Here is a 22,990-nt window from a genome sequence, read left to right as displayed (position 1 = left end):
CGCCCGCTGCTCCCCTCAGCAGTGTACTTCGTCGATCTGCCTGTTCTGCTCCCCACTCTGTCTCTGGTGAAGCCTCTCACCGCCCCTGAGCCTCTACCCCAGTTATATATGAATAAATAAATAAATCTTAAAAAAAAAAGAGAGACAAAGATGAAGAAAATGCCTCAGCTAAGGGCCTATAAAATATTACTTCATTTATGTTCCAGCTCATGTTATTTTCATTCAGTTAAAATTGAATATATTTATCAGTTGTCCTACAGAACATATCTGTGTGGAAGAAATGGTTTTATTGTTCTTTTTAGGCTACTAACACAGCAATTTGGACTTTTTCTTTTTTCTTTTCTTGGTAGTGAAGGGAGGTCCCTACAAGTTATTATAGAAACCAGTCAGAATAATGGTATTTATATAGTGAATTGATATAGAGAAGTCTGTTCAACCATCTTTAAATTTGTATTCAACTTTTTAACCTCATTGAGGGGTTCTTTGATAGATAATGCCATAGCAAGTGCAATGATCCTTGTTCTAACGTGAAAACCTTCCTAATACCGAGAACCCAGCAGTTATTTTAAAAGGAAGCAATTCTTTAAAATATACAGACCTTTCAAGAGAAAAATCAAGCATCAACTTGACATTTGAAATTTGCTGACCAGATCAACATTTAAGGACGTGTAAATAAAATTGACTAATTCTAAAAAAACAATCAAAGGGCAGTATCTGAATGTTGATGTCCATCAGCCCATTACTTGAGAATGCTGCCCCTGTTTTACTAGGCACCTCACTGTAGTTGAGCCACTAGCTCAACCAAATTCCACTAGAACTAACAATAATATAGCCCAGCAAATTTAAGCCTTAGCTTGACAGTGCAAGACCTAAAGCAAATGATATCTTTAATAAGTAAATCACAATCATACTCTAGAATAACCAGTGGACAACCTTAGTCAACCAACACATGTTCTGAGTGACTTTCCAATCACCTGGGTGCTAGCAAGAAAATGCATCAACCTATCTACATAGTTCTACTGTAAGACTTTTGAGCAAGCCATGCTATAAAATGACATAGAATCACAGAAGTAGAGATATGTTGGTTAGAAAATACAAACTAGTGTCTCAGGTTGGCACATTTAATGGTTAACATCTCTTAGATCTTTATCTCATAACAGACAATAGGTTAACTGTTTCCTCATTAAAAGGTAATAGACTATGAATTATCCTTTTTCCTTAATTTCTATGAGCTTTAGTGATGGATCTCTTTCACCCTCTCTTCTTAATTTATAGATGATCTTCCTCAATGTGTCTCTCCCCATCATCTCCTTCCCTCAATGTCTGACTGTCCAAAGTTCCCCCTTATATGAGTCTAATGGATTAGACTACCTCATCATACCTAATCACCTCTTCAATGACCTTACTTTCAAATAAGGTCACATCCTCAGGTATTGTGGGGTAGAACTCAATATATACATCAGGATGAGGGGAAGAAATTCAACACACAGCCATGATTCAATGATTAGCAATCTCATGTGAAGTAGACAGAAGACAGGAGTTTTAGGTTCTTAGTTTTGGCATGCACTATTGGGTTGTTGAAAAGTCATGGTATCTTTTTTTCTATCTTTTCAATGAAAAAAAAAATATGCCATGCCTTTCCCAGCAACCCAATAGCTATGAAACTAACAATTTCTCAATTATTCTCAAATATTTCTTTTGTTTTTCAATATCTATATCTGAATGTGCAGCTGTAATTGCTAAATGAGCTGCTGGATCACAAAGTAAGCTATGGGCTAAGACATTCTTTCATGTACTTTTCCTTACATTTTACCCAGAATCACAGGAATAGTCAGATGAGGCAACAGGTCAAATGTATGCTTAGGTGGATCAATAAAGGAAAATTATATATGATGTACATTATGTCTCGATCTTTAGTAAGGGGAACATTTTCAGACACTGGCAAGATAGATACAAAATCAATTTCTTGTACTGATTGTCGCTCAAGAGAGGAAAGTGTAAGGACAGAGAAGACCAGGGAAGGGAATCATTGAATTGGATCTAACTGAATCACAGGAAAATGCATTATCTCTTTATTAACAGTAAGAAAGTATTAAAACAGAGAAATATTTGTGTCTTGTATATTTGCTTGGCCTTCTACTTTCAAGTCTAGATATTCCATATTCAAGTCATTTTGTGGTTGGAGGACTTATACAAAGGCTGACTTTCACAGATCTGTAACTTCTTTTTCATGGGAAGTTGACAAACTCAGCAAACAGGCTTTTATATTTGTTTCAGTGAGAAAATATAATGAAAGAAGCCTTCAGACATAGATGTTTCTTTAGAGGCTTTTGCTCTGCAAATACAACACACTAAAGGCACACGAACTAGGAAGTCAGCAATCGATGCCCTATTTTGATAAATTTTTTCTAGCTGAAACATTTCTACCTCCTCTTCCAGTTGTGGCTATGAGGCACCCTTATTTCGCACCCATAACTTCATCCTGGCTGCCTACTGTTTTCATCACAGCAACAGTCGTAAAAACTTTGTAAGAACACTCATTAATGTGCAAATTGAATTTAATATACCTTTGAACTAACAAATGCACGTGTGTCTAATCATTCATTATGCAATAGCTGAATTCTATAGGTAAGGAAACCTATAGGTGGGAGATAAAATAACTTGCACCACCACACAGATAATGACAAACTGAATCATTTTTGTTTAGGTTCAGAGGTCCAAGTGCAAGACAATTTCACTGGTAACAACCTGCAAATAGTTGTAATTTCTGTTATCTCAATTCTGGCTATGAGGTGGGGATACTCTTCCTCGCCAGCTAACCAATTTTGAACAGCTAACAAAATTAAAAGCCACACAGGTGAGCACTATCAAGAATATTTTTCTGAAAGGAAAGGAGACAGTGTACTGATAAATCTGGTAGTATTTCCATTTGAAAAATGGAGAAAATGAAGATCCCGAAGGGCATTTATCTGAGAATAACAAAAGATGAATGAAAACTCCTATTTTGGGTCTAACCTATCATTTTATAAGAGATATTTAAACTACAGTTGTAAACTATGCATTTATGTTAAGCACAGTTAATGCTGTACTTTTAAAATCATAAAAGTACCTTTCCAGTATTTTTAGATGACAGATCTTCTGGACTAGGATTAAACCATTGATAAATATTATAAAGGACTTTTCTGGAATTTTTTAGATTACTTAGCCAGAGTAAATAAACTAATGAGCCAACATAACTTATGGATGGCAATTCAAGGGATGAATTAATACTTATTTGCTTATCAACCTAATATTTGCTTAAATTATTAATAACTTAGATGGAAATAATGTAATGCATAAAAACATGAGAATTCAATTTTTAATTAGTGAGTCATTCCATCCATTACATTCCTCATGCAATGTTGTAATATTTATTTCTCTTCTATTAATTATCTTTCATACATTTTGTCTATCTATTTATATATATAAAGGGCCCCGGAAGCTTATCAGTAGAATACCTTACTGATAAGATTGGAACCATGGCCAGGGGTCTAGCGTTTGGCTTTGATTACAGCCCTTGATGGCCAAGCAGCTAAGAATTATCTGGTCAACAGACTCATGTCCCCCTGGAGACCTTAGATGACATAAGCACACTTTTTAGTTTCATGCATCTTTTGCTCTCTGTCCTCCTACCCCATGTAGAACTGGTGCCATGTGATATTCTAGCAATACAAAGTAGGATTTTGCTCATTGAGCAGCATCCTGCATCGTGTAGCCTGCTCCAAACTCCCATTCATCAGTGTGGAGTGGCCAGCACCATATCTGGCTAGCCACCCATCCATCCCTTTCTACTTTCCAATCCTCCATTTCAAAAAAAAGAGCTATGTTTCAAGCTCGATGCAGTTTCCTTAATGAAAAAGATAAATATGGAACTGACCTCTATCCCAAATTAAACCTTTAGCATATAATTTCCCTTGACCAACTCTAAGTAACTTCTCAATCTCTTGAACTAATTTTCCAAAGACTTAATTTAAGCACTTAATTAGAGAGCTTTTTTATAAAATGATTCAACTATCCTACCTCATTTTCTCAACAAATGAAGCAAACTATATAAAAAGGGTTCCTGCTGCATAGAACTTACTGTCAATGCAAGTTTCAATGTAACTTTCAACATCTAGATGTTTTACCAGTAGCTGACAGAAAATCATATTAAGCGGTAACTAATCACCTTTGTCAACACCATATATGTATGAAATATTTTTCTTCTCTTCCTTCTCATCCTTCTCTTCCTCTCCCCCCTTCTTCATCTTAATATTGTTATGTTTATACTTCTAGTGTCAGAAATATAATCAGTGTTCAATAAATGCCCAGGGAGTAAGAGCTGATGACCTCCTGTCTCACGTGTCCTATTACATTTGGTGGTGCTACTCATATAATGGATGCTTTTGATGGGGTTATTTTGAGGAGGTACATTTTTTCAATATATAGAATCAGTCAATGGAAGCAAAAGTTTCTACCATAGAGTAATCACCAAATGAACAAATAAAAGAAAGGTTCATTTTTCTCACTATTAATTTTGAGAATTTTATTGAAAATTTGACCATTAACCAGATGGGACGCTCATAATGTCAGATATATGACACCAAAGAACTTTCAATAAAAGGCAGGTATGTGCAAAACCCTGGATACTATCACCCCACAAATGGGACTTCTAGTATCCCTGGGACATAAGCCAGCCAGAGAAGGAGCAAGCTTGAGGTGTCAGTACATCAATTTTCCCTAAGTCCCACCATTCAAAAAACCAGAAAATAGGTTCTATAATGGTGGAGACTGTTTTACTGCTTCACTCCACAAATACTAAATCAGATTATACACTTTAACATTTCCTCAGTGATGCACATGTACCTCAAAATTGGAGAAACTTTGCTATACCCCATGTGAATTCCACTTCCCTGTCTCCCATTGGACACACTCTTTTTTTTTCTCTCTCTTTTTTTAAAGATTTATTTATTTGTACATACAGAACTGGGCTACAGGCCAGAGACTCAGGGGCAGTGAGAGGCTTCACCAAGACAGAGTGGGGAGCAGAACAGGCAGAGTGACGAAGTACACTGCTGAGGGGAGCAGCAGGTGGGCTAGGAGAGGTCTGCCAAGCCATGTGGATCTCCTCCGGGGCAGGCGGGGATCGAACTCATGCTGCAGTGGCTTTAGCTTCTTAGTGCTGTGCTCTAACCCACCGTGCCACCAGGGAGGGCCCTGTACACACTCTTAAACTTGCTAAGGATAAATGTATCTAACATTCAACTTTCAACATTAGCTGGTGTTTTTGAGAATTTGGGAGAAATAATCCAGAGCGGTGTCTCCTCTGGGTCTCTTTCTCCTTTCTTCCCTCTGTAGTCCTGTGCTCCCTCACTCATGATGAAAGCATGCTATTCCAGGAGCAGCATAGTGCCAGAATTTCTATGTCAATTTACTTTTCTAACGTTGAAGAACTATTAGTCAAAGCAAATGGAAAGCAAAATAGTCATTCTTATTTTGTTCACCCTCTTGCCTCTTAGCCCTCTCTGTGTGACACTTTAGTCTTCTTTGTTTATCTCCCAAGGACTCAATATTTACTGAGCATCTGGTATGTCCAGGTCAGTTTGCACGTGTAATCTTTGTGCCAACAGGAAACACAACATGGTAAGGAGCATGGAAGCCAGCTCAGTTACCTATAAACACACTAGCCAAAAATTATGCACTTTGATGTTTCAACTTTGCTGTAACTACTAAACAAAATATGAAGAAATCATTTTAGAGAACTTCTGCATGAAGCTCAGTGATAACTTTCTTAAGCAGAATGATGAGTTTTTAATTATCAGCTCCTGTTCTAAACATCTGCAAGTCTTACCTCAACTAATTCCATTTTAACCTCTAGCATTTGAAATCTCAGCTTTCTCACTGATATTAAACATAACCGTGGCATAGACATTCTTATTTTATAGAGCAGGATACTAAATCTCCAATGGACTTAACCTCTTGCCTCTGATTGCAGACATGGTCTAACTCTTCTACTTCCATATAGACTTTCCCATTTTATCATCACATTGAGTCTTCTGGAAATTCAGCACCACAGCCCCTCTTCTACTCCTTCCATGACAAGGACTGAAGGCCAAAGGTTTAAATTCCCATGAGTATCTGCCAGCAGTGTTCAAGTTTAGAGTCAACTATAGACATGATTTATAGGACTTGGATGAAAGTAATTAGGATTACTTGGTGTTTTGTGTTTCTGCAACTTCATGACTCCATGAAAGTAAGCAGAGAAATCAAAAGATAGTCACAACCTTCTATGACCTTTATTTATCCAGAACCTCCAAAGGTTTTGTAAGCACCTAAATCCTTCTACTAAGCCTCTTCCTGTTGCATGCAGGAAGTGTCTATTTTTTTAACCAAAGTGTCACTCAGGCAACCAACCATACAGACTTCCACTCCTGACCTGTGTTGTTATTCTATCCTATACTTTTTTTCTCTAAAGTACCCATATTTACTTCCTCTAACCTTTCTTTTAAAAGTAGAATTATTTTATGGCAGATAGCTATTCATGCATGCAACATAGCAAATACTTAATACACTAAGGTTGGCTGAATGGACCAAGCTGGTATCTCTGCTTATATTTCTTTTCTAAATATTGTCTATTTGCATCGAGGATTGATTTCTTTCAATAAATGCAGCAGACTCAGTATGCACTAGAAAGGATAATACTAATCATCAAAATTCTAATGTCTTCAGAGATGGAGGGGCATCTCTGAAGAAGATACAGGAAGAAATCAAGGAAAAGCCACTTCTTGTCTGAATACTATTGGGAAATCCAGGAACACAGCATCACTGATAATGAGAATTTTTATTGCCATTTATTAAAAGTGGGCTTTGATGTTCAGTGGTCAGGATACAATCATGCCATTCACAGCAACATGGGAGCTGGAAGAGATTATGCTAAGCAAAATAAGTCAGAAGGAGAAAGAAAATAGTGGGTGGGAGCAGTTATAAAGAAAGGGGGTCAGATAAAACCAAATTTCGAAAGCTCACCCTTGAGAATGATTACAGAACTGAGGAATCCAAAGCCTGAGGGATATAAATATATATTTATATATTTTATATATTTATATATTTTATATATATATATTTTTTTCTTTACAATTCTGCCATAACTATTCCAGAAAGACAAGGATTCTATACCTGTTCTATACCTGGACTATCAGAGGAGGAATGTCACAGGCTGGCCACTTTTGATTGCCCTTAACTTGGACTCAGAAGGGTCAGATGGTGTCACAAAGTGGTTCATCATTTTATCAGCAAATAAATAATATAAGATAAGAAGTGAGGACACATTTAAGCGCTAAATAATAACCCGGCAAAGTTTGCTTCTCAAAATTGAGAGCCAAGGATCTGAAGGGCCATGCTAATTAGGAATTAACCAGCTCAAGAATTCTCATGGATAAAAAAAAATGTGACAAGCAGAGAAAGTCTTGAAGAGTGGGATAGATAACCTGTTAGATTCCAGAATTTTATATATACTGCAATAATTAAATTTCATTTCCCAATAGCCTATTGAAATAGACTTTGGAACAAGAAATAAAATAAACTAACAACAATAAAGCATTGTATTTCAAATACTGCAAATTTCTGAAATGGGATTCACAGCTGATACAAAATCAAGAACATAAGTTGCTACCCAGGGAGCTGCTCTGTGCCCTAATTCTGAGTCTGAAGCACCTGATTTGGGGCTTTGCAACCATTTTCCTTATTTAGAAAGTAGGAGTGGCTTCAAGCTTGGCTGGCCGTAGCCTGACTAGCACTGGAAGAAAATAATCACTAGGTGCTTACACCAAAAGAGAGCCTCTCTTTAAATATAATAAATACCAACAGAAATCAAAATTCATCACAGAGGAAGAAGAACCAGGTCAAGCTTTTGCAATCAGCCAATGAACTTCATATCCAAAATTAGAGAATTAGAGTTGCTATGAACATAATATCACTCCAAGGGTGCTTGCTATATGTTCAGTCCTGTTCTAAATAACTTAACCTAAATAATCAACACAAACCTATCATGTCCATAAGTCACGAGTCCTATTTACAGATGAAGCTATTGAAATACATGGGGGTTATGTGACATTTAAGATCACATCACTGGTAAGTAGCAGCTTTGAGATTTGAATCTAATCAGACTAGCTATTGTCTAGTTTGACCACAACACAAATGCTCAAAAATTTTAATGTCATAAGCCCAAAGAAGAGATGATCAGGTGTACTCACTTTATTTTAAAGAGGAAGAAATAGTAGCAAAGAAAGTAGAGATTTGTCAGTGTCCTATAACTCAGAGCATCACTAATCTTGTTTTACAGCAAACAGTACTCATTGTCCATCAAATTAATCATTTTGCCTTTAATGTTTCCCAAAGGGCACATCAAAAGTTTCAAGTCTGGCCTTTTACAACCTTCCAGGAATTTTACCTCCACTATTCTCAAGCTGACACGAGACCTGAGTGACAGGATGCCAAGTGGTCTCTGAGGCCAGGTAAAGCACCTCGATGGATCATCTCCTGGTGTTTGGAAAGCAAAACGGTGCCAAGAAGCCACTTAGCAGAAGAGCAGACAAGGAGCTCAGAGGAGGCGAACCCAGAGGACTTTATTGTGGTCATTGAAGAATCAGGGAATTTGACACTGAGCAATTTTTTTTCTGATTCTATTGAAACAACATAGAATTAGAAACCTCTGCTGTAGAAATGTGATTGTTCTGCTACTCTATTTATGCTTCATCAATTTCAAATTAAGATTCCTTTGACAAATGCCTCAACTCCCAAAAGCAAAGCAATCCTTGTGCTTCTCCACTGCCCTTAAGTCAAGATTATGCCGTCATTGGTATGTCCAAAGTCCTGCGTCCACATATTTTTAAAGAAAATAAGACCCACTTATGCTTCCTAAAGACAGATGCATCTATCTGTAACATATTTTTGTTTAAATTCATCATTGGGGTAAGATGTTGCAATAAAAAAAAAAGTCTTTATTATTTAGATCATGGGGCAGGCAGTAACCTTCAATTAAAATCCTCTTTGCTTTGGTGTGTTGACATGCTTTGTCATTGATAAGCTCAGACCCACATTTTAACAGCTGCTGAAAGCTGAACCAGACGTTATTAGGGGAAAAAAATGCGCCCTTCTTGGATTCTGACCTTTTCAATCCCATCCTAAGCATACTTTCTTTGGTTATACAAAACAAACCCAGAAAATGAGGTGGAGTCTGCCCAAGAGTGACAGCGCCCTGACGAGTGAAAATCGAGGCAAGTAAGTAATTGAACTGAGTTGAGAAAGAAGACTGTTGACAAAGTCTCAAAAATCAAAATTATTTAAGTAAGACAATGTGAGAAACTGTGACTGGAGAGCAAAAGAACAACAACAGAAAAAAAAAAAAAAAAAAGAAAACTTGCTACCAGAACCCAGAGCTGTTTTAAGTTAAAGAGGAAACATGTTCTATACATGGAACATACCATTTTTGTGATTATCAGGGTCCATTTTATTCAATCAGAAAAGAAGTCACGGTTTGGAAAATTCATGTCTAGGGCCCAGATAGAAGAAATACACATTTTTCTGTATCTACATGAATTCTAATGCTCTCCTTAACAGATTCATTAAATTTCCATTTAGATGTATTCCAACAAAACAACAAAACGACGTGTGTTCCCCAGAAAGACACAAAAGGAGAGATGTGCAGCAATCAGCTTAATCAAATTGAATCTCTTTTTCATGCTTCCTTGAAGGTTTGCAGGGCCTCACATACCTGGCAAACTAGCTTGGTTGTGTTTTTGAGACAAGCCATGAATAAAGAAGACAGCCGAACAGTGGGTGACCAATCCAGCCTGGCCTGGAAGGTTTCTAGCATCTGCCACCTTGGCCTATGCAAATGAGGCTGTGGGACTTACCGCATTAAAATTGGGGAAGAGGTTGACCGCTGCAGCAGTGTCAAGAGGAAAGGGAAGGAAGGGCTTGATATCCAGCGATGGTTGCAGAGGAGGAGCTGGTGGCCGGACCAGGGCTGGGAGAGCAGGACTCTGGCATGTACCACCTGCAGAGAGGAGAGCAAAAGGGAGCGATCAGGCACACTGTGCACAGAAACACCACCAAGGTTGCTTCTGAGACCCACAGGCTGCTTTTGTGGGTCACTGCAAAAAAACAAGACATGAGGTATATTGATCTCAACTGGAAGGTGGCCAAAGAGAAGCCTGTCATTAGGCGGAGGGAGCCAGCTGAAAGGCTCCCTTCTCCTCCTGGCTTCTCTAGTTGTGACTACCTGGCTCTGTAAGTAACAGTCAACACGCCATACTCCCCAGACCCAGTCCAGACCACCAGGGGTCTGGACTGGGTCAGTCACAAACATCTAACCAAAGTCTTTTGACTCGAAAGGATTCCCCCCCTCCCACTGTCCCTCCACTCTTATTTGGAAACTTAACTTCTCAAAATATGCATCCAGTCAATGATGACATCACAGAATTGCTCCTTTCCTCCATACCCCAAACTTTGGCAGACATGATGACAAGAATCTGGCGTGAAAACGAAAGTGAACCATAGACACAGGCAGCCAACACAGACAGCCCCACCTCACTGGCCAGAAACTGGAAGATTAACCTGTGAACCCTGTGGGTAAAGGCACAGGCTCTGAGCTATGTGGCACTGTGGTGTCACCGAGGTCTGAAGAACTAATCGCCTCTTCCAGGCCACAAGGAAGTGGACTTTAGAAATCACTAATGAGCAGACAGTGGAACGGTAAGCCAGCAAAGATCCCTATGCCAGCAGTAGGTAGCTGTTGTTTGCTTTGGAAGGACAGACGCCCACCTCAGCATTCCATCGCCCACATTTTGGTAACATTCCAAAACATCTACTTGTTGTTAATTAAAGGCAGTTTGAATCCTAGGAAACTGTTAAAATATGCCAGCATTCTTCTAATCTGAGAAGCAAGCAACAGACTGTAAAAAAACCTGTTGGTGAGAATTCAAGAAGCATTAGAAAAACAAAATGTAGTGGGATTTGTTTCTTGCTTCTTCACAGAAAAGGATTCGAAGAGACAGGTTGTGTCTGTGCCCCTGACTTGCCTGCTGTGTTGTTTTTAAAACATAATAGAGCAAGACTCTATATGAGTCAGCTTAGGAATCTTATAATCAACAGTCCGGCCAAGTGACCAGACCATTGTGCCCACCATCAGATACCTGAACACAAGGTGAACATTCTAGAAATGACTCCCCAGTAGTAAATTCACAATTTACTAGCTCACAGGATCGTTAACAACATGGTTGACCTAATATCTATAACCAACGCTGACAATATGGGATTTAATTAACCACACACAAGACCATTAGCACGCCTGCTTCCAGGTATAAAATCAGCTGGAGTCAAATTAATGAAAATGGTATTTTCCCACAATCTTTACTTCACTCTTGAAATGTTCCTCAACAACAACAAAACCAACTACAACAAGTTTGAATCCACAAAACAACTAAAATAAAAAATTAGTACAAAGTTACAAAACAGGACAGATGTTAAAATAAAGATAAAAGCAGAAGCAATCAACTCCACATTCACTAAAACACAACAGAGACTCATTGTCTACCTGACAGTATACTGAGTGTGTAAGGATAAACTTGCTGAAACTGAACATCCATTAAATATGGGTGACAGATCTGATAATGAGTTTAATACTGCTAAAAACTCAAAAAATTAAAATTTTCAGTTGGTGACTCTTAAGAAAATTCAGCAAAATACATTTTTTTCCCTGCAATGCAGTGGTTTAACATGTCCACAATTAATAGTGGGCTTTAATAAGTGACTGAAAATAATTTTTATCTATGCCCATGGCCTACTCTGGAAAAGGTACTCCTCACTAGTCATTACTTTGTTTGATTCAAAAATCTCAGATATTAGATTAAGGCTATTATATACCAAGGAGAGTAAGAAGTCAGTCAGTAAACTCTTTAACTGTTTATATTGATACCATAGAAACAGTCATACGAAAAAATTACAAGAATGGAATTTAGCAGGACCAGGTTATGTAATTACTTTATTTATAAGTCTCCTTCTGGTTCGCAGCATCCAAAAAGGTTAAGGGAAAAGTTCAAGCTCTTTTTAATTTTATTTTATTTTTGTCTAGCTCATGAGAGGCACAAAGAATACATACAAATTGATCAGATTGCTAAGTAAATCCCTCCCTCTTTTCCTCTAAAACATGTATTTTAGTGACATACAGTTCAAGATCCTTTCTCCAAATTACAATTAAATTTTTCTTCATAACAGATTAAAAAAAAATGAGTCATGAAATTTCGGGAAGCTAGGGAAAATATTTTTATTTCATTTCTCCTAATTGTTTGAATAGTGAAACCTCAAAAATCACTGGGAAGTAGAGACCATGTGCTAAGTGTTTTCTGGTCACTTGTTTGACAAACTCTACAGTAGGAACCTGTGGTGTGATTTCTACAGTCCCTTTGAGGTTTGAGGCACTCATTCCCTCAGCTGCTGGGGTGCACCCAAGATTTTCTTCACAATTGCCACAAACTTCCCTTCCTTAAGTCAAACTCCTTCAGGAGTTGAGAGGCAAGAACTATTTGCAATAGTTTAATGGCTCCAGCTCCTTGTGTCCAGACAGGATAAACTCCTGCTCTATCTCAGCTCTAAAGGTCCTCAGAATCTAAAGTAAGACTGAAGTCTCATGGAGACTACATAAAGCTTAACTCCTCCCTTGCCCACCACACAACTCCCAGTCTTCATGGGAGACAACCTCAGCAAAATATCTAAGTCCAGAAAAATGACCAATGATACCAGGATATAACAATTTGTGAATCTAAGTGAAATGTTTAATGGTTGTGTTCCAAAATAGACACCTACAACTAGATTTTTGGTGGTGATCACAATAAAGAGTTTACAGACTGTGCCTCCCTGGTGTCGTAATAGGTTAACATTATGAAGCTATCAGCAGCCACTGCAGCAGGAGTTTGATTCCCAGCCAGGGAGGTGACGCACATGGCACAACAGACCTCTCTGGTCTGGCCTTCTGCTCCCCTCAGCAGTGTATTTCAGTTGATCTACTTGTTCTGCTCCTCAATCTTTCTTTGGTGAATATTCTCACGCCCCCCACCCTGACCTCTGGCCTGTACCCCAGTTCTTGTATGCATAAATAAATACATTAAAAGGAAGTTTACAGACATCTAATTATAATGTTGAATCTTTTATAATGTTATAATCCAAAGTTACCTTAAAATTTTATAAATACTAAAAAATAGGTACTTGACTCTGACCTATAACAATGATATAGTGGCACAGAATTAAGTTCTCAAATTTTTCTGTGACTAGCATTTTGACTTTTAATAAACACCAAATAATAAACACCAAATAAACAATGGATTTATATTCATGTCTATAGGTTAAAGAAGGTTGTTTCATTCACCAAGTGTGTCATTTTACCCATTAGAATGTCATGCTTCTGGAAATGCTGATATTTTTCATTTAATTTAAAATCATTTTGAATGCCCGATGGTGTGGTAACTCAAAAGGGTATAAATTCATATGCCCTTTGCAAATGAACTTCTGTTTATATGCAGTACTGCAGATTTCATAGCCCATACAATTTTAATTTACACAGTTTTAACAAATTCAATTTTAATAAATTATTCTGACTCACAGAAGTTAATATCTCTCTGCCAAATTTCTTGTATGTCATTAACATCAATAAATTATACAACATAATTGAGTATAGATCAGTTATTAGATACTGAATGAGGTATCCTAGAATAAAAATAATAAAATAAAAAGGTAAAGTAATCATGAATGCTTATAAAACTTCTGCTCTTTTTGATGGTTATTTCCGTTTGTTAGTTTGTACCTACCTAGAACTTAAAATTGAACTACAGATCAAACATATTAAATGTTCCTTTGATCTATTCATGAAACAGTTGTATATTCACAAATCTGTGAATTTGGAGTAACCTACTTGATAAGAGAGTATATGCTAATATAGACTTATTGAGAAAATAAGATATATTTACTTCAAATGTTTCCGTATTTGAAAATCATCTTAAAATGTAAATTTGAAAATGCTTGCTTTAATAATTTACACAGATAAATAAGGACTCTAAACAATGGTTTCCAGTTGAAGCTCATTATATTAGCGATGATGTATATAAAGTGCCTAACACAGTGCCTGGCAAATTGGTGCTCTCTAAGTGAGGCATAATTTTTTAATGAACCTAATACATTATAAAGATGCTGTTCAGGTCTATCCATGCAAACCTGGGCTCTCTGAGAGTTGCCCATCAAGATAATGATAAAAGCAACTTTGTAACTCTTCAGGAGAATCTTCACTATAAGAGGTTACTTTGTAAATCAATATTTTGAAATATTCCTTGAGAGCGGGATAATGTTCTTTCTGAAATACAGCACTTTTAACTTTGAACTTCTGCACTTGATCCATTTAGGGTTCATCAAACACTCACAGACATCCCTTGTGACAAGTTAACCTACAACTTAAGCTTTCATTTCCCCAAATGACAAAACTGAAGTTCAAAATGATTGGGAGTCATTGTTGTTAAATATTCATGACAGTATGATTTATAATGGTGAATTATGAAAAATATATACATATATTTTATAGATTTACAGAAAGGAACACAAATATCTGATTCCATGATAGAATAAATTAATTCCATAATATCTTTTTTCTTCACCGTCAATTTAATAGCAAATACATACATACACACATTCCAGTGGTAAGCCAAGTGCTAAACTGCTCAGCATATTTCATGCATAACAACAACAACAAAAAAGTCTAGATAATTTCACCCAATATCAAGTCCTAAGTAGTTACTACCAAAGCAACTAATTTGACACACAGGAAACACTACTTACTTCCAATTATTACTAGTTTGCTTAGAATCTGTGATGTCCAGTAGGGGAGAGAGGAGCACACTAGGGGTTCTGGAACCTATATGATAGTGTGTGTCATACATACATACATACATACATATATACATGCATATATATATATACATATATATATATGTATATATATATATATAAAATGACATATAGAGAAAAAGTTAAGTCTGATACTACTAATCAGTAGATTAGATATAATGGGTTTGTGACATAAAGGGAAAATTTGATTTGACACAAAACAGTGAACTAAATGAAAAGCTGTAATTAATGAGATTGTCCCACAGAGTGGGTGAGAGTAAGGGTTTGAACATAGCTAAATTTTATAAAACTAATGAGTATTTGGCCTACCATTCCCTTAACTCCTTTAAAGGGCATAATAATTACCACTGATATTTTTATTTCATGTTGTCTACTGGCAGGGCCCCGTATTTGAAAATAAATCCAGAAAGACATGAATGACATATCAAACATGTTTCCAAAGCCCTGAAGCTAATAGTTTTGAACATCTACTAGCCAAATCAGAAAAGTAAATGTGTTTGTTGTATTCCCTCGTGTAGTAGCCTCTCAAATACTCAAAGTTCCTGTTTGTTCATGAGATTATTTTGTACTCTGCATTCCTTTAACCTCGGTGATACAAATTCCACTTTAGTTACCGTCTTTTGAAAAAATATTGTCCCCAACTGAATGATAAAATTGTAAGGTAGAATATAAGTCTAATATGACGTGGTCCCTATATTTACTTTATGGCTATCATTTCCCCCATTTTGGATTGTTCAGTTTTAGAAAATTTATCCAGTACTTTCCACTTCAGGACAAAGGTCCTCCTTGGCCTAAAGTGACTTGTCCTTGGCTGGTCAATTCAATTGTGAAAGCAAGGTTTGATCCCCAAGGATAGTTGGCAGTACTAAGCCACAAAGGATGGTGACTGCTGTCTCACACATCCTGTCTTGGACCAGAGAGAGCATGAAATGAGAATGGAATATGAGTCAGGGCAACTGGACCACTATTCTGGAAACACTGATTCAGAAATATTTGCCCAAGTAATCATCAGTGACTGGATGTTTACCCATGAAAGAAAACACATGTAAGTATTCCATGTTTTCCTTTATCCAAATTCATTATTATATTTTAAAGATGTATTTATTTATGCATACAAGAACTGTGGTATAGGTCAGAGGTGCAGGGAGTGAGAGGATTCACCAGAGACAGAGTGGGGAGCAAACCAGGCAGATCTACTGACAACACACTGTTGAGAGAAAGAGCGGGCATTACAGAAGTTTGCTGCACCATGTGGGTCATCTCTCTGATGAACTTGTGCTGCAGTAGCTGTGGATAGCTTCCGAGTGTGTGATTTAACCCACTGAATCACCAAGAGAGTGTCCCCAAATTCATTATTGATTCATTTTAAGTTGTAGTATTTAAATATTCTAATAATTCACCCAATAGTCATTACAGAAAGGTATAAAGAAAGGACTAACAAGTATTGTTTTCTTTCACTGTTATTAAATACTATAAACAAAGTAGAAAAACTGCTATTATCTAATTGTCAGCTTCCTGAGTTCTGTCTTCAATGAAAGTTACTTAATAACTTTCATGACAATTTCAAATGCTTGAGAAATGCTAGAGTAGATTCAACTTGGAATGCCAGGATAAGCAGTTTAGATGTTTAACCCTACAATTCCTTTTGTACTTCAGCTGTTTTGTAAAATAGTGCAGAAATCAGGACAAGTAACTCTTCACAGGAAATCAAAAAAACTTTTACTGGAAAATTCCTTTCAAGTCAGCACAAGTAAATGTAAAATAGCAAACTTTTCTCCAAGAAGGATTTCCACAAAATCAATTAAAACTCACTAAAAAAAAGTGTTTTAATGATGAGCTGTTATATATAGTAGACAATAATTATATGTGCCTTCTTTAAACTGAAGCAAAAGTAAAAAAAAAATAAGTTTCTCAGCTAAAATAGTCACATTTCAAATGAGTTACCATATGATGTTAAAGGGTATTGTGTTGTAGATAGCAGTTTAAAAAATGTGTCTGTGTATCTGAAAGAGAGCAGAATAGAATATCCATAGCTATTCGTTTTAGTTTTTATACTTGAGTATTTTGAACAAATCATTTCATTCTCTCCTTGTAGAGTTTCTTTTGAGAAATGTGACATAGTCAGATGGGAAGTATCTGTTTAATTTACCTGTTTTTCCTCCAGTCACCTTCAATATTCCATTTCTGCTTTGAACTAGTTTCACAACTATGTGCCTTGGTATAGGTTTCATTGTACTTATATACCCAGATATTCTTTTAGTCTTATGGACTGGTATATTTCATTCTTTCCCCATATATGGGAAGTTTCCCAGTGTTATTTCTTTGAAAAACCCTCTGTTCATCCTTTTCTCTTTTCTACTTCTATAAAAGGAACCCAATTCTATGGTAAAGGGCAATGGTTGCATTGGTGGTGGGTGTGATATGTTGACATTCATCTTAGGAGGTGAGAACCTATTCTAAATCATATGCAGTTTTTTTTTTTTCAAAACTGACATTACTTCAATGAAAGGTAAATAAAAGAATCAAAAGCAACACATCTTTTAAAAAATTCAACATTAGAGAAATTTGCATGGGGCATTACAGCTCCAGTGAAAAGCAACATTCTTAAGTGAAGATTAATGCAGAAAAAAGTGTTTGATACAGTTTGTTTTCTGCATGACTGATAGTAGAGAATGTCTCATTTTTCCATAGGTCTTTCACTTTAGGGAGCTGAGCAGGAGAACTTCCAAAAGTCAAACATGACCACTATCAGAAGCCACACACTGATAAGACAATGTCAGACAGGATCAGTGTTCCTTTCCCAGAGAAGACAATGGTCAATCCTTGTTTATGATTAATGATGATACTACTCAAAAGACAACCTTACATTTTTTAAGTAATTTTGAAGTCACTATTAATGAACAATGATTTACTTTGGATCAAAATGTCAAAAAAATTGTAAAAATTACCTCAAAGGAGGCTGTGGATACTTACTGATGATTGCAAAAGAATGTTTACTAGTATGTGAACCAGTTTTTTGTTATTAAAAAGCTTGCATTTTACCCAATAAATGTGTAAAGATGCAGTCTCAGTATCATCAAAATAGTGTGTAAAGATAATTTTTGCAGTTCAATCTACCTAACTACTCATCCATTTCTCAGAACAATTTTGATCATCATATCTAGATTTTGCTCACCCCAATCTTTAAAGAAAAGACATGCTGAAATTTTGCTCTGTGGTCTTATTTTTCCATGAGCTGTGCCATTCAAGTAGGACTTGACTGCATAAACTTCTCTATTCCAGTAGAACTGAACATGTAGTTCCCTTTAGTCTAATAAATACTTTCCCTTCCTCATTTTTTCCATATGACATAACTGTGTTGTATCCTTTGTTTTATCTCCTGTTACTACAATTCTATGTAGGTGCTAAATGTGATCCAAGGTATTAAGAAACATTTCCTGAACATAAATAGTTTAGATTTGTTTTGCAGTAACCATCATGGTGAGTTAGGCAAGAATCATTAAATAGGAAACACATTTGTTTACCTGTAGATTATTAGTTGAGCACACCAGGAAAAAAAAAAAAAAGCCTAAGATGGCAGGCTAAGCTTTTGATATAAGGTTAAGTGGAAATGTGCCCAGATACCATAATTGGTATTACCCTGACTTTGGACTTCAATTCTCCAAAACTGTGAGAAGTGAATATATGTTGATGATAGCTACCCAATTTATAGCATCCTGTTACAATAGTCCAAATAGATAAAGACACATGTTCATTCAAAGGTACTAAAACATTCATTCAAATTTCTAATCTATTTGAATTAATATGTTATTGGTTCAATTCTCCTTTTCATCCCTTTCACTTTGCCTGCATAGTCCAGAAGAGCAAAGTAGAAACTAAATGGTAGCATCTCCTAGGTCATTCATCTGGATTATAAATGTTTTCATTTAATGTTTCACTGTGATGATTTTACCCTCATTTAAAGTGAATTTTCTTCCATAATAGTCATGAAACAAAGTTCCTAGGAAATGCCACTGGAGCTAGCACTTGATAACATTTAGAAATCGCTTTGAAAGAAGAGACAATATCACTATCACCATGATGAAATTAAATCAAATGAACAGGGAAGATCACATTTTTGCTTACAGATCCTCCAGTAGAGCTAACACATTCCATTTGTATCATATATTAGTTTCCAAGGTTTGGGAACTTAGAATTCTAGCTTCCAACCTTGGCTAACATTTTTACGAACTCAATAACAGCAAAAAGAAATTTTTATTTCAATTTCCTCAAGAACATTCCCTGTGGAGTTGACATGTGTTCTGTTTAGTCTAGCTCAATGTGATCGTTTCTTCTGGCAGGTTTTGCCTGAAACAAACCTAACTTTATATTTTCTTTCAATTCTGAAGCATTTGGTTCTTCAAAAAGTATAAAAACAACTAATGAAATTGTAGTAATTGTGATATCATGAATACAACTGACTTTAAGTGATGAGACATAAAGTGGTTGTAAGTGACAGTAAGCAAGAAACGATATATCATCATAAAATAATTTTATAAGAAGTCCTGTGATATTAATCACTTACTATATTCTTGAGTCTATGTTAGCTAGCTTAGCATACATTGTTTTATATAAATAATGAAGATATCCTTGCTCTCATTTTATAGATGAAAAAAAAAAAAAGGCCACGTAGTGAGATCATTTTACTGAAAATAAACTGCGTTTTTAAATGGTAGAACAAGAAGAACTAGGACCCAGAGATGTATGATTTGAAAGCTCATATTCTTGGTTACATTACATCCTTCTTTTTGCCAAATACCAACCAAGTTCTGATTTCCACCAATTTAAGAAAGTGATTGATAGAAGCAGAAATCACCTCTGAGAAAAGGACCTGAGAGTTCACATTAAAATATTCAGAAAACAGCCAACACAGGATTTACAAATTCTGAAAAAAGAAGAAACTGCTTATAGCCTCAGGGAAAAGAAAGTTGCATGCCAAGGTTAAGGAGTCATTATTAAAATGCAACACACAATGAAAATGGACACCTATACTCTGATAAAATAAAAGACAACACAACAGCACATTTTAACACCAGGCTTAATGCTAACCTAAAATGAAAGGGAGCAAATAACCAGTGGGAGCTATCAGTGCTGGGAGCCATGTTGGTAGAAATGATGAGCATTAAAGTAAAACTCAGCATGGTCTTCTGCAGAGGCCCTAGACCAATAGACTAGTACACACAGACCAGAAATCCCAGATCATAGACCAGTGTAAATAAGAAAATACAGGGGTTCCTGGTTGCTATGATCTATTTATCCCCTTCCTATTAATTGCAGCTTAAAACATATTCATTGACTTTTCATGAGGCATATACCTATTTGGACTTACACTACTGGTCCATTTTACTCAACTCAAACTATACCAAAATCAACTGGCTGCTGTGGGATGATGTCATAGAAACTGTCTCTGATCGACCTTTGACTACAAATTTACTAGTAGCTAACCTTCTTGTTATTCCTAAGAATGTGGGTGTTGAGAACAGCATAGGTATAAATAAAATTCTAAGAGAAAATTTAATTTAGCAATGAGAGAAAATGAAATTATACTCTGCTGGCATGTGGTGAATCATTTGACTGAATTATTCAACATGGTAAAAACTGCAAGTAAAATTGACAACTAAAGTAATAATAACCACTTTCAACTTGTGTATTTATTATGTATCCAAAGGGTTTTAGTGTTCACAACAATTCTGTTTTTTCTTAGTATTGTATATATATTTTTAATAGTAGAAACGAAAGTTATATGAAACTAAGTACTCTTTAGCAGCTAATTCAACGTAGTATTGAATGATTTCAACAACCCTGATCATAAAAACTAATATGTTCTAGTCATTATGCTGATAAGCCACGCCTAGACATCCACATACTGCTTCCTTCAACATATCACCCATCAACCATATTTCTGGTCAGTCTCAGAATCCTTCCCCAGTATCTAATGTAACTGTCAGAGTTTGCTATTCTAGCACCAGCATTAACATTCAAACATGATAGCTAAACATGATAGCATTACAGTATCCTAAACTCTACTCTTATACTCATCAAGGGATTAGAAGACTCTTCCTTTGTAGGGACCAAAAAATAGAACATACAATAACCCCAATGGTTTCCTCATACAAGCTTTTTGGCAAAATGTTTAGCCTTCCCTGGTCAGAATCTGGTGAAAGCACAAAGAATACCATTTAATTTTTCTCTTAAAATTTGCCCAAGTTCCAGGGATAGCTGCAAATCTGCACATATTCCTTAATGAACAAAAACCTTCTATTGCTTAGCTTTCCGTAACTGTGTGTTGACATAGTAAACATTTTCTGAGATCATCTTATGATTCAGATGTGACTGAGCATCTTGAGAGTATCCAGCTCCCTTACAGCTCTTCTTTCTCATTGATCTGTCTGAGATAGCAGAAGTGTGTGGATTGAAATGATGAGAGTAAAGCTGGAGAGTTCTGAGGAAAACAAAACAACTTCTTGGGAAGAGGTTCACAGGCACAGAGAATAGAGTGAGCCCTGCTACATCCCTGGGTCTGTTTGCCTTAAACTGTAAAGATTATTTGTGCTTTTGAAAGGACATTAATCCCAAAGGAAGAACAAAACAGAACGAGTCAAATTGCTTTCAGCAGAAATTCCTGCTGAGAAAGAAGAGAAATTCTGTAAGAAACAGCTCTTCGGAAATTGGCCCTGCATTTTCCTGGATGATTCTGATCTGCCCTGCATATCGTCTTCAAAAGTCATTATGCCTTCCAAGTGCTAACTGCCTGCCCCCCATGCTATCAATGTCATTATGACCTTTTCTTGCTATTCATACTCTATTATGTCTCTTTGTATAACTGAGATAAGAAAAAATAGACTTTATTTTACTTTATTTATTTTTTAAATTTGTGTCCATTTGTTTAACTCCTCAATGTCCTTGAAGGTTTAGCTGAAATGCCCCTTCTTCCTGTCCTGGCCTCCCCGCTATACATTTTGCACCATAATCAATTTCCTCTTTTGCAAACTTCCACAGAATATTTTAAGTGGCTGAGAGAACAGGCTTTGTCATTAGAAACCTGAGTCCAAATTGCAACACTTTTGTTTGTGAAGGAACTTGACAGCAATTTAGTTTCTCCTTCTAGAAGATAAGAAAAAGAATAGCTAAACCACAGGATTTCTGTTAAGGATATGCAGAAATATTTAATAGAGTCAATAGTAAATTACAGCAACTATTCTTATTGCCTTTTAAGGTTATTATTTTGTTCAAATATGACATGAAATAAAACACTATATATTATTTCATTAAATTTTATTTTGTTAAAGCTATTACTACTTCTATCATTCTTTGTCATATCTGTTGTGTGCCATACTTTTAGTAAAAGTATGTTTACAAAAGTTATTTGTTTCTTTTGAAGGAGTAAATCTATTTTTTTACTCCCTTAATGCTTTTCAAACACCTAAAGCAATGCTTGAAAATTACAAGCATTCAAATTTTCTTTAGTGAATGAATGAGTAAATAAATGACTTGAATACGACATTGTTTCTTTGAAAACTAATGCAAAAGGAATAAAGGGACAAAGAATACTGTAATTAATACTATTTGGCCTTTGCCTATTAAGAACATGATTTTAACATTTGCTGCTGTTTTCAACATCTCAGCATTGTGGTAGTGGTCACTGAAAAAAGATGGAGTGAAAGGGAGGAGCTGGAGGAAAAAAACATTCCAGAGAAATCATCCTTTCTAAATCAGACATGCAGTTGGCTTACTTGACCTAGACAGAACTGAAACAGTTTAGGGCATGGAAATTGCCCTAAACAAGACCCTCTATGAAATACCCACTTTCAAGTGGTGACATCATAATCAAGAGAAGTATTTCTGCCTTTTGAGTGGGAAGGTAACCAATCAAGAACATGAATTTCTTACAAAGTCTTGTTTCGACAGAGACTACCTCAGTGTCTAATAGGTAATGAATACTTAAATTATGCTAGCTGACTCAGAATCTGGAATGGAAACACTA

At 36.1% G+C, this 22,990-nt stretch overlaps 1 protein-coding gene across 2 annotated transcripts in view; it reads right to left on the bottom strand.

Annotated features, from left to right (window-relative positions):
* ZNF385D (zinc finger protein 385D) overlaps window positions 1–22,990 on the bottom strand; it is a 672,940-nt gene that overhangs the window by 194,612 nt on the left and 455,338 nt on the right. For both annotated transcript variants that reach the window (XM_012732206.1, XM_004692286.2), the window contains one exon: window positions 9,933–10,075. In XM_012732206.1, the coding sequence (XP_012587660.1) occupies window positions 9,933–10,075 (143 nt within the window). The remainder of the gene's footprint in view (window positions 1–9,932; window positions 10,076–22,990) is intronic.

The sequence above is a fragment of the Condylura cristata genome, unplaced genomic scaffold (assembly GCF_000260355.1).
Source record: "Condylura cristata isolate star-nosed mole 26May11 unplaced genomic scaffold, ConCri1.0 scaffold00033, whole genome shotgun sequence".
Classification (NCBI taxonomy): Eukaryota; Metazoa; Chordata; class Mammalia; order Eulipotyphla; family Talpidae; genus Condylura; species Condylura cristata.
This window is presented reverse-complemented; position numbering and strand designations above follow the sequence as displayed.